The sequence below is a fragment of the Jaculus jaculus genome, chromosome 7 (genome assembly GCF_020740685.1).
Source record: "Jaculus jaculus isolate mJacJac1 chromosome 7, mJacJac1.mat.Y.cur, whole genome shotgun sequence".
Taxonomy (NCBI): Eukaryota; Metazoa; Chordata; class Mammalia; order Rodentia; family Dipodidae; genus Jaculus; species Jaculus jaculus.
In genome coordinates, this window is record NC_059108.1 from 106472679 (window position 1) to 106489215 (window position 16537).

Consider the following 16537-nt stretch of genomic DNA (forward strand, 5'->3'; position numbering starts at 1 on the left):
AGACAAGACTGGCCGTAAGAAACCAATTAGGTAATTAGAGTCAGCAAATTTGAGCCAGGGCGTGGTGGTGCACACCTTTAATCCCAGCAGAGGTATGAGAATCGCTGAGTTTGAGGACGTCAGACTTTGAGTTTGAGGACTACAGAATGAATTCCAGGTATGCCTGGCCCATAGTGAGACCCTGCTTGGAAAAAAAAAAAAACAGAAAAAAGTGATTTGAGGGAGTGTCTGTGGGGGTCAAAAGGAGGTATATAGGCAAGAATGGGCTATTAGAGGCAACGCTGAGGGTTTGGGGAAGGAAATGCTGATTCCCAGTTTCTGACTTCACTAAGTGGTTGGTGACAACCCGGAACCATCAAACAGTAATTACAGTTGTACGTCCTCTGTGGATCACTCCCAACTCTCTTCACTGCAGGGACCTTGCTTTTCAGTGTTTGTATTTAGCAGTGTTAAGAGAGGCCCTATTGTGTGGGAGGAGCAATTAATAAACTAGTAAACTCAAAATATAAAATAGTAATTCTGTGATCCAATGAGAGGGACGCCCGACTGCAGAAAGCCTACGGACACTAGTTTCTTTTGCATGCAGTTTCAAGAAGGCTAGGAGGACAAGGGGAAACCGGCTTCCCACCTGCTTTCTGCCTATTGTACAAGTAGGAAGCTGACAATAAAGTTTATTTGAGCGTCGACGTGCAGCGACGTGGCCCCGCCTCCTCACCCGGGGCCGTGATTGGCGGGCCTTTGCCGGCAGCCGGCTCCGATTGGCGCCCGCGGCTGTCACTCCGGAGCGTCGGGAGCCAGCCCTCCCTCTCGCCGCGTCGCCGGTGCCCGTGCCGCCCGCTCCACCTCGCTTCTCCTCTCCCCACGGAGGCCCTGGGGGCCCCCGAGCGAGAAGCGGGGACCATGTTCCGACGCAAGCTGACTGCTCTCGACTACCACAACCCCACCGGCTTCAACTGCAAAGGTGAGGCGGCGGGCCGGGGCCGACCGACCTCGTGCTCCCTCCCTCCCTTCTCAGCGTCCGCACGCCGCCGTCCCCACCGGGACCCCGGGCGGCCTCTGCTCCGGGGGAGTCCCGGGCCCGTCGGCGGCCGCGCCCCACGGTCGCTCGGGCCGCCGCACGCCACTTTCTGCACTTGGCACAACTCCACGTAACCCCGGCCCTGCCCACGCTCCCCCCCGTCCTGCCATGTCCCCGGTATAAACTGGGCGACAGCTTGAGCGCTGCCCGGCTAGGGGCGGGTGACAGAGCTCAGGACGCGGGTTGCCTTCGGGACAGCGCCTCGGGAAATCCACCCGTGACCGTGGGCGGTACGTGCGTGCAGGAACGCGCTAACGAAGTTGTGTGAGGCGAGCAAAAAAAAATAATAATAATAAATAAATAAATAAAAAGCCCATAATAGCAGGCGAGCAGGGAGGTTGCTTTGTAAATAAAAAGGTACTTGGGATGTTCTAGCATTGCTTGCTTTTTTCTTTTCTTCGTTTTTAAGCAATGACACTGCTGCTCAGCATTGTCCAGCTGCTGCCCTTTTGTAGTTCTTGGCTACTGGTGGACTAGGAAGTTTGAAAGGGATCCCTAAGTACAAACATTAGCAGATAACACTCACAGTCCTGTGAAGAGTTCTGTAACTCTTTTTTGCAGCTGAAGGATCTGAGGAAGAGAAAGTGTAGGTGATTATCTCATGTTTACACAACCCATAAGTGCACCCACAATTTGAACTCAGATTGCAATTTGAATAGAATACCATTGATCAGTAGCTCCAGAGGCTGTACCTCTAACTGCTGCTTCTGTTGGCTCCATTCACTTGATGTGTGTGTTGGGGGGGGTGGTTAAAAATCACCATGAGATCACTAGTGCTTCTGTGTTACATATGATTTTTTGTTGTTGTTCTTGCAGATGAAACAGAATTTAGAAACTTTATTGTTTGGCTGGAAGACCAGAAAATCAGACACTACAAGATTGAAGACAGAGGTAATTTAAGAAACATCCATAGCAGTGACTGGCCCAAGTTTTTTGAAAAGGTAAGGAAGGAAGGAGTGAAGGAAAAGCACAGAGAATGTTTCTACAAACTGCATGAAGATGAGTTTTATATCTCTTTGTTATTGTTGATCTACTGCTGGTCAGTATTGTGAAGCTGACTTCAGGGAGGTACCTTTTCTCCTGTTTTTAAAGCCAGTTATATTCTTCCTACCAAAATTTTTAGTATTTAGGTAGAAATCATTTTGGTTTTTATTTCAGAAACATTGTGGTGTTCTTTAAAGAGTGGCATATGTTCTGTAAGTGAATAAAAGTTTATGTTCAGTTAGTGGTGAAAATCAGAATTGTCGCATTAGATAGAATAATGCAGCAGCATGCTGTTATATTAAAATACACTGTTAACATGTTTGAAAACTTAAGGCTATGTCATGTGTATGTTTATATTTAATCTACCAAGATGTCTTTGCTTATGATAGATGTAGTTCTAAAAAGGTATGTGTGTGTGTATTTTTGTGGCTAGACATAAGTCCCATTGGTTTAAATTTTTAGTAATTTGTATGGAACAGTTGTTTCCAAATTAGATTGAAATAATATTTTACAGTGTATTACTAAATTACACAGATTATTGGGGATTACTTTGATAAGTAAAGCAAAGTGATTGGGAATCTAACTTTCTTAGAATCAGTGATTTATGAATTCAAGGATTCTGTAAATTAGGCACTAGTGTTATGACCCTGGACAAGTTCCTTAAATGATCCCTTATTTTTTTTCTTTGGGGAAGCATCTCACTCTCGCCCAGGCTGACTTGAAGCTCACAGCAATCTTTCTGCTTTGTTTGTTTGTAATCAATAACCAGGAGCTATTTCATAGAGGTGGCTTTGTTGCTAATGAATGATATGCGTGTCTGCTTACAGAAGTGCTTGGCCCGTAATAGTGCTTCTTTGCTTCTTATTCCCTCTGCCTCTATTTCTGTTGTTTGTTTTGTTTTGTTTTTACACTTACAATATTACTACGACTTTGTACTTCTGTTCATTTTAAGTTCTGGTGGTCCATTCACTTGTAGAATATATACAGCACATGTATAAAGGGTATCTGAGAAATATAAAAACATTGTTTATATAAAACATCCAGAAGTGATACTAAAATAAAGATAAATGTAATTTAACTGGTTGGTCTCTTTGGCATGTCACTAGAAAATGAGTTGCTTACTAAGAATCAATTTGCAAATTATTCCTGAAATTTCCAAAAGGGCATGTTTGTTTCTGGAACTTGATTTTGTCTTCTAAGACATTTCATTTTAAGGATGTCACTCATTTGGACATCGATCTATCTATTTATCATCTTCAAGGGCTTAAAATACTTGCTTATAGCCTACTTTCATTTTACATGGGGTATTCATTATGATTTTGCATAATATGAAAACTAAAGCTAAGATAACTGATTTATTTGTATATACTACTTTTTAAAAAATTTTTTTGGTTTTTGAGGTAGGGCCTCACTCTAGTCCAGGGTGACCTGGAATTTACTACGTAGTCTCAGGGTGGCCTTGAACTAATGGTGATCCTCCTATCTTTGCCTTCTGAGTGCTAGGATTAAAGGTGTGCGCCACCATACCCGGCTAATATATCCTTCTTTTTTAAAATTGTTCTTTTAATTGTCATAGGGTTTTATTTAATTGTCCTTGACTCAAAGTTAAGATTCTAGTCCCAAATCTAAGTTGTACACCCCGTAGCAAATGCCATAGATCTCATTTGTCCTATCTGGGATCTGCAAAGATGAAATTTAAAAGGGGGGGGGGGTATTTGACTTTTTTGCTGAAAATGTTACATTTAAATGGTTTCTTTTGAATTATATAATTACATCAGAAGGTTAATAACAGCTGGGTATGAAGGCATAAACTTCATTCCAGCATTTGGGACACAGGGGTGGGAGAATTGCTGTGTGTTTGAGGCCAGCCTGGAACTATAGAGTAAGTTTCAGGTCAGCCTGGGCTACAGTGAGATCCTGCCTTTAACTACCCCCCCCCCAAAAAAAAGTTTAATAACAGGCAGATAATCCCAGCACTGGGGAGGTGGAGGCAAGAGGATCAGTAGTTCAAGGCCAGGCTGGGCTACATGAGACCCTATCTTAAAAAATAAAAAAATTAAAAAAATTATAAAGCCTCCTTGAAATCTTACCATTCTTTTGGTTCTGTGGTTTTATGAGAGTATAATGCAAGTATATTTTTTTTGTCCTCCTCACAGTATCTCAAAGATGTTAACTGTCCTTTCAAGATTCAGGATCGACAAGAAGCAATTGACTGGCTTCTTGGTTTAGCTGTTAGACTTGAATATGGAGATAATGGTATGTTTTGTGGAAAATGCTTTTTGTTGTTGTTACTATTTGTTTTTAAAGAAAGTAGAAAACAGGGATTGTGAAAGTTGGGGGAACTTTGTCACAGAAGCTGAAAGTGTTTATATTTGACTTTCATTAACATTTATATTTTTCTTTTAGAATTTATAAATTATGTTTTCTGAAAAAGGCTAATTGAATGCCTTCTTAACAAAAATAATATTACTTTGATTAATTTGCCATCTCCCACAACTTTGTAATTTGAGAATTGATGGGGATTTGGAGGATTGATGACAACAGTTCATAGGAGGCAAACATATGCCCAGTAACAATGTGTACTAATACACTGTAGGCCAAAACATGTATTATGTTTAATCCTATCACACATTCATCTATTGTTGGGAGCTTTTGACTATTATTACCAGCCATAAAAACAATTTTTCACTAAGCTTGTTTTTTTTCTCATTAGACCACCTTGGTATATAAAAATATATATATACCATTATGGGTCTGGAACATGACTTCCATCCTTTGCATTTGATGCGTTTTTGCTTTTATGGTCCTGTCATTTCTTTTTTAACCATTTGCTTCTAAAACCCTTTTGATATCTTCAGTTTCTCTTTTCCTCCCATCGCCACCATGTCTGCTCTGTCATCTGTTACCTACCATGCTATTGTCCCCTTTCAGCTTCTTGTCACGATAATTTCAGTGCCTCCAACCACTGAGCAATCTTCCCAGCCCTTACTGTAGTCTATCTTAAACTAGTGTCCTGTTATTATTGCCCTCTCTTCTCAGCGGCTAACTTTCTGAATTATTTAAAATGCTGCTGCTGCTTTCCAAAAAACAGCTCCCATTATGTCTTTTTAAAATGTATTGGTTTCCCTTTTCTACACAAGGAATTCCATTCCTTAGCCTGATGTTTTAGTCTGTATCTCCAAATCTAACTTCTACCCAACCTTTTAAGGTCCAGCTTGAAGGTCGCCAAACAGTACTTTTAATTTTAAACTTTCTCAAGTCATTTGGCATTTTCCTTTTTGCTTCTTTCTTACTGCCTCAGTAAATTGTAAGCTTTGTTTCCTGCAATATCTGCTTCCTATTGCTGCTAGAGCAGATAACCACAGACTCCATGACTGACAAGACCGCTGACTGTCTTCAGTGTCAGCCCCCGGGAATGAGGGAGGTGGTCTCAGCTGCTTCCTCTCCGTCCTCTAGAGGCTGCTGAGCTTGGACTCTGGCCCTTCCTTTACCCGCCACAGCAGAGCATCTTCCAGTCTGCCTCTCCTTCAGTTGTCTCATCTTTGTTTCATTTGTGTGACCCTCCTGCCTTCTTCCTGTCAGAACATGGGGTTATAATGGGCCCAACTGGGTAATTCAAGAGCATGTTCCCATCTCAGGATTCTCAATTTGAACCCAACTGCAAGTCCCTTTTGCTGTAAAGCAAGGCAAACAGCTTCTGGATATTGGGGTGTAGACATGGCTGTTGGGTGGACATGTTCTGTCTGCCACAGTGTGGGACATAATTTCTTGTACATAACAGGTCCTTATCAACCTCAGTAATTACTTGCCAAATACAGTTGCTCTCTCTTTTTAAAAATTTATTTATTTATTTTCGTTTTCTCAAGGTAGGGTTTCATTCTAGCCCAGGCTGACCTGGAATTCACTATTGTAGTCTTAGGTTGGCCTTGAACTCACAGCGACCCTCCTACTTCTGCCTCCCAATTTCTGATTGTTACTTATACTGATTTGGAGATATCAATCAGTTGATTTGTGCTGCTGTCCAGGCTTACATTGCAAAAATTTTAAGGAATACTCAAATTTGAGATGCTTCGTCTGTGTTTTTTTTTGTTTTTTTTTTAAACCTGTATTTGTATTCCTTGAGAAAACATGGAACTATAAACACTGTGATCTTGGCTGTGTTAATGCTTGGGAACTTTAAAGTTTTAATTTGTTTAAATCTTTCCTGTTCTAGAATGGTAGGAATTGTATGGGAGCTAATTTTTATAATAAAGTATTCACCTTACCAAAAGTGATTTTTCAGCTGTTCCCATATAAGTTTGTAGTCATATATCTGTTCATTTTTATTTCCCTTGCTTTTTCCATTTGTTCCATTCTTATAATTTCTCAACTTTTAGTGGCTGTGGCATTTACTACACACCCAGCAGCTGATTAAGTACATGTTTATTTCTCAGTAATAGCATGGTCATATGAAAATAGTTTGCCTGTCAACTATAGTGATTTTTATATTGAAAAAATAAGAAGATAAATAATATCAAAGCATTTAAAATATAAACTAAAGCAAAATTTGCTGAATCTTAAAATTCAGAATTGTAAGAATATTTGTGAAAATTGATGAAAGCAGTAATGCCGGTCATTATCAGCAGGAGGCGCTGATGTTCCTTTGAGAGTTTTACATTGTTCTTGCTGCCCTAACTTTTTAATTGCTTTAAATTTGTGGGAACAAATGTGAATTTTTATTTTATATGCCTTTTAATTATTTAAAGGCTTTTTAGTGGCTTGTAAATAACTAAAATAGCCAGGCGTGGTGGCGCACGTCTTTAATCCCAGTACTCAGTAGGCAGAGGTAGGAGGATCACCATGAGTTTGAGGCCACCCTGAGATTGTATAGTGAATTCCAGGTCAGCCTGGGCCAGAGTGAGACCCTACCTCGAAAAACCAAAACAACAACAAAAAAAAATAAGTTTATTCTACTTTTTATGATTTTAGATTTATATGAAGGCTATCAAAATACAAAAAGTTTTCATGTACTATTAGTTTTATAGTAAGTTTGATTTTGTTAATTTCATTAAATAACCAATCAGTGTTTTGCCAATTTAGTTTTACAAATTATATTTTTACCTGTTTTTATAGCTGAAAAATACAAGGACTTAGTACCTGATAATACAAAAAATACTGACAATGCAGCTAAAAATGCAGAGCCATTGATCAACTTGGATGGTGAGTCTCTAAATGAAGAGTTGTCTCAGTTTTCTGAATCTTTTTTTACTTTCTAAAATAAAGTCCAGTGTTAACTTGGTTTTGATAAATTAATGCTGTGTGTGGAAAACACTGGTGTTGGTGCTTTTTATTGTCAGTTATAGTGTGCTTTCTCCCTTCCCCCTTGCAATTAATACTGGAATGTTAAAATGCTGTTTATTTTTATTTTGTGGGTATATGTAAAAGCATGTGGGTGATATATGGTATATATGCACATGTGCACAAATGCATGTATGTGCATGCGGAGGCTAGAATATCGGGAGTCCTCTTATTGCTCATCTGTGTGTTTCTTCCGTTGAGGTGGGTGGGGGATGTCTCCACCATAACCCAGAGCTGCTGTCCCTCAGCAAGCCCCAGGGATTCTTCGTCTCCATCCTGATGCCCCCATAGCTGGCGTTACAGATGTGCCTGGCCATGCCTAGCTTTCGCATGGTTATGGGAAGTCAAACTTGGCAGTGTCCAGCTACACGAGAGGTCCTCATACTTAACGCAGCAAACACTCTTAGCCACTGAGCCATCTCCTCAGTCCTGTTTTTTTCTGTTTTAATTTACTCCAAGTAATTTGGGTTCTGATTTGTATTTTGCATTCCTGGATGCATAATGTAATTTTTTTTTTCTTTTTAAAATCTAGTGATGGTAAAATTTTCATTAAGTTCTACATCTTAAAGCGTGAAGATTCTAATTACCTAGATGTCACTATTTCTTCACTGGCTGAGTCATTGACTGGTTTGTGAGCTGTATGTATGAGTGAATAGGCTGCTTGGACACTTCAGAACCACTGTAGAGGAAAAGTTAGGAAAATTGTCCATGGAAGCCATGTGTATTAAATTTCATAGCTTTGGGAAGAAATGCTCCTTAAAGTACCCTAGCTGGGTGTTGTGGTGCTTGTCTTTAATCCCAGCACTCGGGAGGCAGAAATAGGATCACCGTGAGTTCGAGGCCACCCTGAGATTGCATAGTGAATTCAAGGTCAGCCTAGATGAGAGTGAAACCCTTCCTTGAAAAACAACAACAATAAAAAGCACCGTAAAAATGGGCCTTGTAGTTCTAGGACAAACTTGATTTAAATTAGGCATTTATAAGTCACTCAATCTGCCTGATAAAATGTATTAATTGGGAAACCATTTGTCTTACCTGTTTTCCTAATTGTTGACTGCTTTGTTTCTTCTCTTGTAAATTTATATGGTCACAAATATGTACTTGTGTTTGCAGAGGTACAAGATTTACACTTCTTCATTTTTACTCTTTTATAGTAAATAATCCTGATTTTAAGGCTGGTGTAATGGCTTTGGCTAACCTCCTTCAGATCCAGCGCCACGATGATTATCTGGTGATGCTTAAGGTAATCTTCATATGCTTGATTGTCACCAGAAAGATATACTTTCCTAAATATTACCTCATTTTATGAAAATTTATGGTTGAATGGATAATATAGTAAAGGAACGTAGGACCTGAAGCAGACAGCATGATTACGTATGTTTTAGATTATCTAATAACTAATATCAGAGTACTGTGTGCCTGCCACTATGCCAAGCCTTTGCAAAGATCATTTCACTCAACTTTCCAGTAGTCATAGAGGGAGATGCTAGCATATTACCCACCTGTTTAATTATTCATGGTCTTTGTGTTTGGATAGTAGGAAATGTCAAATTATTCATGATGAATTTAGCCAAAAAGCAAAAATAAATAAATAAATAAAAACCTCCGTGGGAAACAAAATGCTTCAATCTTCTGAGGCCCTCCCCTGCTTTCTAGATGGACCTCATAGTACATGCCCCCACATCAGGCAGTACAGCTGGCTAGCTGAAGGAGCCCTCTTAAATGAGAGGTGTTTAAAAACAAAAAAAAACCTCCAAAAAATTTATTACACGTTTTGGAGGTACATACACTAGCTATAAGCAAAAGCCCTAGCAATTCTTAGTCCTGGAAGATACATGTTTACCCTCTTTGGGTTAGGAGTCATTGCTACAGTATCTTAGATTTATCAGGTATCAAAACAAGTACTAAAACAAACACAAACCCCAAGAAACAAGATATCAAAACAAGCTGATAATTCAGTGAGAACACTTGCTTGCATGCATCAAGCCCAGTGTTCTCACCCCAGCACGGGAGTGATAGCATACAGGCTCAGTTTACTAGCTGCCTGGCAAAATAATAGCACTGTTTTTTTTTTTTTTTTAGGCAATTCGCATTTTGGTTCAAGAGCGTCTGACACAGGATGCAGTTGCTAAAGCAAATCAAACAAAAGAGGTATGTGTGCGCTTACCAGGTTCCAGGCTAGTTCCTAATGAACATTTCCTTTTGGTATTGCCTTGTCTTTAAATTTTGAATCTTAAGATTATTTTCTCAGCCTTAAGAAAGGATAGCCAACTTCAGTATGATTGCATTTGGTTTTTAAGCAGATTGAATGTATCCAGTCACTAGGGTTCACCTATCAGTGAACATGAACTTTGTCATGCTTTGTATCTTAAGAGACTATCAGTCATTAAGTCTGCAAACCACAGAACATGCCCAGGTGAATTGTATTTAAAGGTTTATATTGTGAATTATAGTGGGTTATTTTAATGCCTGGAAGAACATGGTAGAAAAGAAAGGGCATACCCTCTGCTACTAGTTTCCTATTTTGATCTAAATCTCATCCTTATTCTTTTGATTCTTCAGAATAATTTATCTCATTTTGGTCAGTACACCATGGCCTGCCCCTTAAAGAAGACTACTGGGATGTTTTTAACGATATCACCAATTCAAACACCCTGAAAGCCTCATTGGCCACGTGACCATGCATGCCCTCTCGGGAGTGGCAGCTGCAGTATCTGTAATGGCCCCTTGCTCTTGCACAGGTGTTGCAATAAATGCCCTGAGTACAACCACCACTGTGGACTCTGGTCCATCTTTTCTCCTTACCCCAAGCCCCCCACTGTCTGTTTATTTTTTGACCCCTTTAGCTGAATCAGGCAGTGCTACAGGGTTGCTAACACCAGAAAGTGCAGGCCCGTCTGAATGACACTCAGTTTTCTACTAAAGGTTCTTCCTGGCCTAACTGTATATGAATGGACTGCTGGAACCATCAGCTTATTTTACCCATACTATAAAACAGGCAGTACATTGTTCCAGCATAGTAAAATCCTTCATTCAGCAAAACTATGTCTGTGGTTTGGAAGGCAGTACAAATACAAGCACAGCCACATTTCTGCTCTGGTGTGCAAAATAGTATCTAGCTCCAATTTAGCTTTATTTGCAGCATTCCAAATTGTAACTTTAGTATCATCTTAAAAAGACACCATCCAGTCTAGGAAAATGGCTGGTCTGGATTTGATTCTCCAGTACCCATGTAAAGCCAGTACACAAAGTGGCACATGGCAGTTCATTTGCAATGGCAAGAGGTCTTCCTGGCACACCCATACTTTTGCTTCCTGCTCACAAATTTAAAAGACACCATCCTGTTTAAATGTTCTTAGAATTTAGTGTACTTTGTAGTCATTCATGAGTAGTATTTGAAGGATGTGGACCTTTTCAGGGGTAGCTGCTATTTGACGGTTTGTTAGAGACAAAAAGAAAACTCTAGCCTCTGGTACCAGACAGATAGGAGCCACTCAGTACAAGTGTACTCTTTATTTTGCTGTCTGAATTATCAGACCCTTCTGTTTCTCTTACTTAACTTACTTATTGGCTAACTATATGCAGACAGAGCCTACCTTAATTTCACTAAGACTAGGCAGGACTGGCTGGAGAAATGGCTCAGCAATTAAGGTGCTTGCCTGCAAAGTCTAACAACCCATGTTTGATTCCTCAGCACCCATGTAAAAGCCAAATGCAAAAGTCAAATGCACGATGTGGCGTATGCATCTAGAGTTTGTTTGCAGTAGCTAGAGGCCCTGGCGTGCCCATTTTCAGTCTCTTTCCGTGTGTGTGTGGGGGGGGTGTCTGTCTCTCTGTTTGCAAGAAACATTAGATGTAGGTGCTGCTGTGCCAAATTAACTTCCAGATAAACAACTAAAAGCTAAAATACATGTAACCTGGTAAACATGCTGATTGAAAAAAATACAATTATATATATTTATATGTTTGTATACTTCGTAAGGACAAATATGTTCAGAAGTACTTAAGGAAATATTCAAAGTAGTCCTATCTCATTTTCACTGTACAGCCCTCCTTAGCTGTCAACCCTCCTTCCATAAGCAGTTGCAATAAAGAATGATTTGCAGGCCTGGTTTACAAGATTGGACGGGCTTTGGAGTTTCTAGCATTTACAGGCTATTCTTTCCTAATGTATTGTAATAGGGAAAATATACTCACTGCAATGTACATTTAAACAAAGAATTCTTGGGTCCCTGACTATCTGCTTTTCACAACTTCAGATAAGAAAAACTTACTGACTAGATATAGTCTCATTTTTGCATTTCTTTTTTTAAAGGGCTTACCTGTTGCTTTAGACAAACATATTCTTGGTTTTGACACAGGAGGTAAGCTATTTTGTTTTAATTTATGCTCTTTTGAGACAGTTGGGATATTGTTGGGAGATGAGTGCTGTAAGTACAAGCATCAAGTACTAATGAGTGTTCTTCTATAAACAGATGCAGTTCTTAATGAAGCTGCTCAGATTCTGCGATTGCTGCATATAGAAGAGCTCAGAGAGCTGCAGACAAAAATTAATGAAGCCATAGTAGCTGTTCAGGCAATTATTGCTGATCCAAAGACAGATCACAGACTGGGCAAAGTTGGAAGATGAACATGTCAGAATTTCAACTTCTTACCTACTAAGCACTGTTAGGAACCATGTACACTGCTGGCATGTGTTTGGAAATCAAATGTCACATTTTCAGGGGAGGAATCCCAGAAAATTGACTATGTTCTAGAGATTTACCACCATTGCTTTTTTCTTTAATAAAGTTTGGAAAGTTCAGGGATGCTGTTTTGTATTTAAATTATGTATTATCTACGTGGTTAAGCCATATACAACCCCCAGCTTTGTTCTAAAGACAATACAGATCCTTAGGTCACAAGAAAACGTAAAAATAGTTTATTGAAGTTATGTATAAAATTTGAGAACTACATCTTTGGTGTTTGTAACTGTAATGCTGTCGGCAGGCACGTCTATAGAGGCACATGGGGGATTGGAAAGTATAGAGTGAATCATTCTAGCACCTTCTCATATAAATAGAAATGCACTGATGTAGAGGTAAAAACACATCTTAGAACTTCTGTTGGGAAGCATATAAATAAGTTGGATCTTTTCCATCAGTTCTGCATAGTCTCCAACTACATCAATGTCAAGGTCCTTAGGATTATAGTTTATATTGAATCACATGTCCTTTTAGTTTCTTGGCCAGGAAGAATCCATGGCAAAAATCAGATTTAGTCCAAAAAAAAAAAAAAATCAGATTTAGTTTCTTAAACTGATGAGTTCTTAGCTGAATGAACTTGGCCTATTAAGTAAGTGAATGTTTACAGAAAGTTGCTTCAATAAGCAACAATTAAAATTCCATTACTTTTTACCTGTGAGAACTTTTGATTTAAAAAATACAGTAGTAAAGATTGAGGTATAGACTTTTCACAAAATAGTCTTGTTGCACTAAAAATGCTCATCTTGTGTGTCCAGATCTTCGAATGGCCAGTTCCTTATTCACTTTCTTTGCCTTTGCAGTAAATGTTCTTAGGTCAAGATCTGATTGTAAACGTCAAGCCCTCCTGTACATTTCATTTTCATTTTCTTCCTGGAAGGAAAGAGGACAATGGTGAATATTCTGTAACTGAGTTGGAACAGCAGGTCTTTCAGCCAGGTAGACTCAAGGTAGTAAGGAGGGCAGTACTGGCACAGTTAGTACAGACAGTCCTCTACCTGCTAATCCACAGGAGCCTGGGCACGTTCACTTACCTGTTGGGCAGTAGGGGTAGACTGCAGTGATCCCATATAGGTGAGATCGCTGCTCTGGGAGATACTCGTCAATAAACTGGCCACTGTCTTTATTAACTGATATAACACCATCCCTGGTAACAAAGAGAGAAGTCATGTGTAGGCAGTCTACAGATTATAAAAGTTTCAGTAGAGAAAAGCCTAGCTGCCTTCAAGGATACATCTATTTTTTAATGTGGAGGGCAGAGAATAACCTTGAGTATCATATAGAGGGTCTCTCACTGGCTTGGAGCGCTTGCCAATTAGGCTACTCTGGCTGGCCACTAAGCCCCAGGGATCCATCTGTCTCTTCCCCGGTGCTGGGATTTACCACCAACGATGACATTTCTGTAGGAGCCAGTTCCTATTTTTAACTTCAGTCTTCATGCTTTCAAGGCAAGCATGCATATTAACAACTGAGCTATCTCCCCAGCTCCTAGAATGAATTGTTTAAAATATTCCTACCAAATGAGTTGACTCAAAAGTTTTGTCTAGCATCAGTGGTTCATCAGGTGTCCCCTATGTCAGTATCACCTGGAAACTTGTAGGAAATTCAAATTTGGGCTCCTCTTCCCCCCACCAGTCCTACTGAGTCAAAAGCTCTGGAATGGCACCCAGCAGTGCAAGTGTTTGGGTGATTCTGATACCACGTAGGCATCTGAGAGTCAACCCTGAGTGCATTTAAGATCACAAGAGGATCCATTTAAGCACTGGAGGCCAGGCGACATGGAGACCAATTAAAATTTTAAGAAGGAACTAGATGTGGTGGTGTACACCTTTAATTCCAACACTTGGGAGGCAGGATCGCTGTGAATTCAAGGCCACCCTGAGACTACATAGTGAATTCCAGGTCAGCCTGAACTAGAGTGAAACTCTGCCTCAAAAAACCATATATATAGGTGAAGGTAGGGTAAAGGACTTACATGTCCTTTTGTTCTGCTTAAAGAGTTCCCCAGATCCTTATCCTCATTTGAGAGCTACATAATATTTTAGTATCTCCAAGGTAGGTTAGTCAACAAGGCTATTAAAAAAAAAAAACAAAAAAAACCTATATTGGGGGCTGAAGAGATGGCTTAGCAGTTAAGGCATTTGCCTGTGAAGCCTAAGGACCAAGATCCATGTAAGCCAGATGCTCAAGGGGGTGCACACATCTAGAGTTAATTTACAGTGGCTAGAAGTGTTCTCTTAAAAAAAAAAAAAAAACTAAAAACAAGAGCTGGAGAGATGGCTTAGCGGTTAAGCACTTGCCTGTGAAGCCTAAGGACCCTGGTTCGAGGCTCGATTCCCTAGGACCCACGTTAGCCAGAGGCACAAGGGGGTGCACGCATCTGGAGTTCATTTGCAGTGGCTGAAGATCCTGGCGTGCTCATTCTCTCTCCCTCTCCCTCTCTGTTGCTCTCAAATAAATAAGTAAAAATAACAATAAAAAGCCCTAGACTAAATTTACCTTATAGTACCACTTTTGTGTACTCTTCAAAAAATAAATAAATGTGGCTTTTGTCAGATAATTTATTACCATATAGCTTTCCAATTTTTAAGCAACCTATTAAAAATACTTGGAAGTTATGGGTAAAGGGATAATTTCAAAAATAGCCCCAAAGGAATGGTATACACTAATACAACAGAAATGAACAGAGGACTTGATAGGTCAGCTAAGACTGTTGGCATTAAGCCTTAGGGATTGTCCTGTCTCTCTGGTGCTGGGATTCCAGGCAAGTACCATTGGCACTTGCCCATGGGTACTGGGAATGTAACTCAGGTCCTCATGCAACAGAACCCATGCAGTGCACTTAGGACTTCAGTAAAGCACAGTGCTTGTCAGAACCCTCTTCCTTTTAGACAAGGTCAGCATGCAGGGCTCACCTCCGCCAGTCTGTGTGGTAGAAATGATCTGCGTAACTGACGATGCTGAAGGGGTAGTTGAGGTGATTTTGGATGACACGCCGTCCAGTTCCATCAGGTAGTGTACACTCCAGTTTTTTTGTTCCTTTTAAAACATCCAAGGGGAAGGGGGAAATGAGATTCCTTCATGCAACTGCTTTTCTAAAGATGACAGTGACAAGATTCCTTCTCAAAGGAAGCTGGCAGAGTAGAGACTACAACATCCATTCCCATCACAGGCAGATTCATTACAACTGTGGAGTGCCCTCTTCTTTCACCAGTTCCCAGCTGGCTCAGTGGCATTCTAGTTATTTTTTTTCCTTCTTATTTAAATTAACAACTTCCATGATTACAAATGCATTCTAGTTTTTTAATGAGAGGATCAAACATGCATCCCCTTATGGAAGAAAGGACTGAATTTGTTCAAATCTGGAGCATTAGGAGCATTTTTATTATTTCAAGCCTTACTTATAACTGGTAAAATACAACATCTGTACAGCTACATTTTATTTGTAAAGCAGTGAATAACAAAGCAATCTTAACCAAAATCTCTTAAATATTTTAAATGATTTTATTTTCTGGGTATAAGAAGAAAAAGCAATGAAATGGTAATGTTTTCTAGTGTAAAGAGAGCAGAATTACAAAATTTTTTAAAAGCCAAAAATTTTAAGAAGTTTCAAGTTCCACATTTCTTAAGGAAAAGTTTAAAATTTGATATACTTAAAAATATAATATTTTGGGCAATCTGGTTGGAAAAACCACCCATCTTCATTGTAGTCCATTTATTAGATAAATTCAAGAACAATCATATTCTTGAGTGGAACTAGACTCATAGTGGATTTTAGTGATTGCAATAATGAAAAGCACATAATAGAAATAAGTGAACCTGGGCATTCACCCAAATTATTCCTGAAGGACACCATCTTGACACATTGTTTTCAAAGAACATCCTCAGCAGGACCTACTACTAAAGCAACACGTTTTTATAGAGATGAAGATACTGGCTCAATGGATGGAATAACCTCCATCTGAGTGTCAGTTCAACAGTGGCTAGTATTTCTTTAAACTTAAGAAAAAACAAACTACCAAGTGCTCATGTTTAGATCAAAGAGCCATACATATATATTGTCCAGTTCAGCCTCCTCTACAAAGAATCATGACAAAGTGGTCTTTAAAAATTTATAAATGAGACCTAAAAGACAGATGTGATTGGGTTCTTTATTTTTTGTTTATTTTGAGGTAGGTTCTCACTCTAGCCCAGGACGACCTGGAACTTACTCTATAGTTTCTTTCTTTTTTAAAATATTTATTTATGTATTTGAGAGAGAGAGAAAGGAGCCGAGAGTGGGCCTCCTTTGCAAACAAACTCCAGATACATGCACCCCTTGTGCACCTGGCTTATGTGGGTCCTAGAGAATGGAACCAGGATCCTTTGGATTTACAGGCAAACAACCACTAAGGTT

At 39.6% G+C, this 16537-nt stretch overlaps 2 protein-coding genes across 3 annotated transcripts in view; one reads left to right on the forward strand and one right to left on the reverse strand.

Annotated features, from left to right (window-relative positions):
• Positions 1-795: 795 nt before the first annotated feature.
• Positions 796-12203, forward strand: Rtraf (RNA transcription, translation and transport factor). Its single transcript, XM_004649182.3, has 8 exons — positions 796-961; positions 1895-2019; positions 4219-4318; positions 7175-7261; positions 8554-8642; positions 9482-9550; positions 11715-11763; positions 11875-12203. The coding sequence occupies exons 1-8, from the start codon at positions 901-903 to the stop codon at positions 12027-12029; spliced, it is 735 nt and encodes a 244-aa protein (XP_004649239.1). The 5' UTR covers positions 796-900; the 3' UTR covers positions 12030-12203.
• Positions 12204-12297: 94 nt separating this feature from the next.
• Nid2 (nidogen 2) overlaps positions 12298-16537 on the reverse strand; it is an 82499-nt gene continuing 78259 nt past the window's right edge. The window contains exons 19-21 of one of the 2 annotated variants that reach the window (XM_045153862.1): positions 15057-15180; positions 13176-13288; positions 12298-13014 (exon numbers count right to left, since the gene is read on the reverse strand). In XM_045153862.1, coding sequence (XP_045009797.1) covers positions 13004-13014; positions 13176-13288; positions 15057-15180 — 248 coding nt within the window. In that variant the 3' untranslated portion in view covers positions 12298-13003. Of the gene's footprint in view, positions 13015-13167; positions 13289-15056; positions 15181-16537 lie in introns of those variants that run through there. The other variant, XM_045153863.1, reaches the window with a different exon arrangement.

Excerpts from the sequence above, each read along its gene's own strand:
- Rtraf (XM_004649182.3), top strand. The coding sequence starts at position 901 with ATGTTCCGACGCAAGCTGACTGCTCTCGACTACCACAACCCCACCGGC. Across the intron at positions 2,020-4,218 it reads GGCCCAAGTTTTTTGAAAAG|TATCTCAAAGATGTTAACTG; the intron begins GTAAGGAAGGAA and ends TCCTCCTCACAG. Across the intron at positions 4,319-7,174 it reads ACTTGAATATGGAGATAATG|CTGAAAAATACAAGGACTTA; the intron begins GTATGTTTTGTG and ends CTGTTTTTATAG.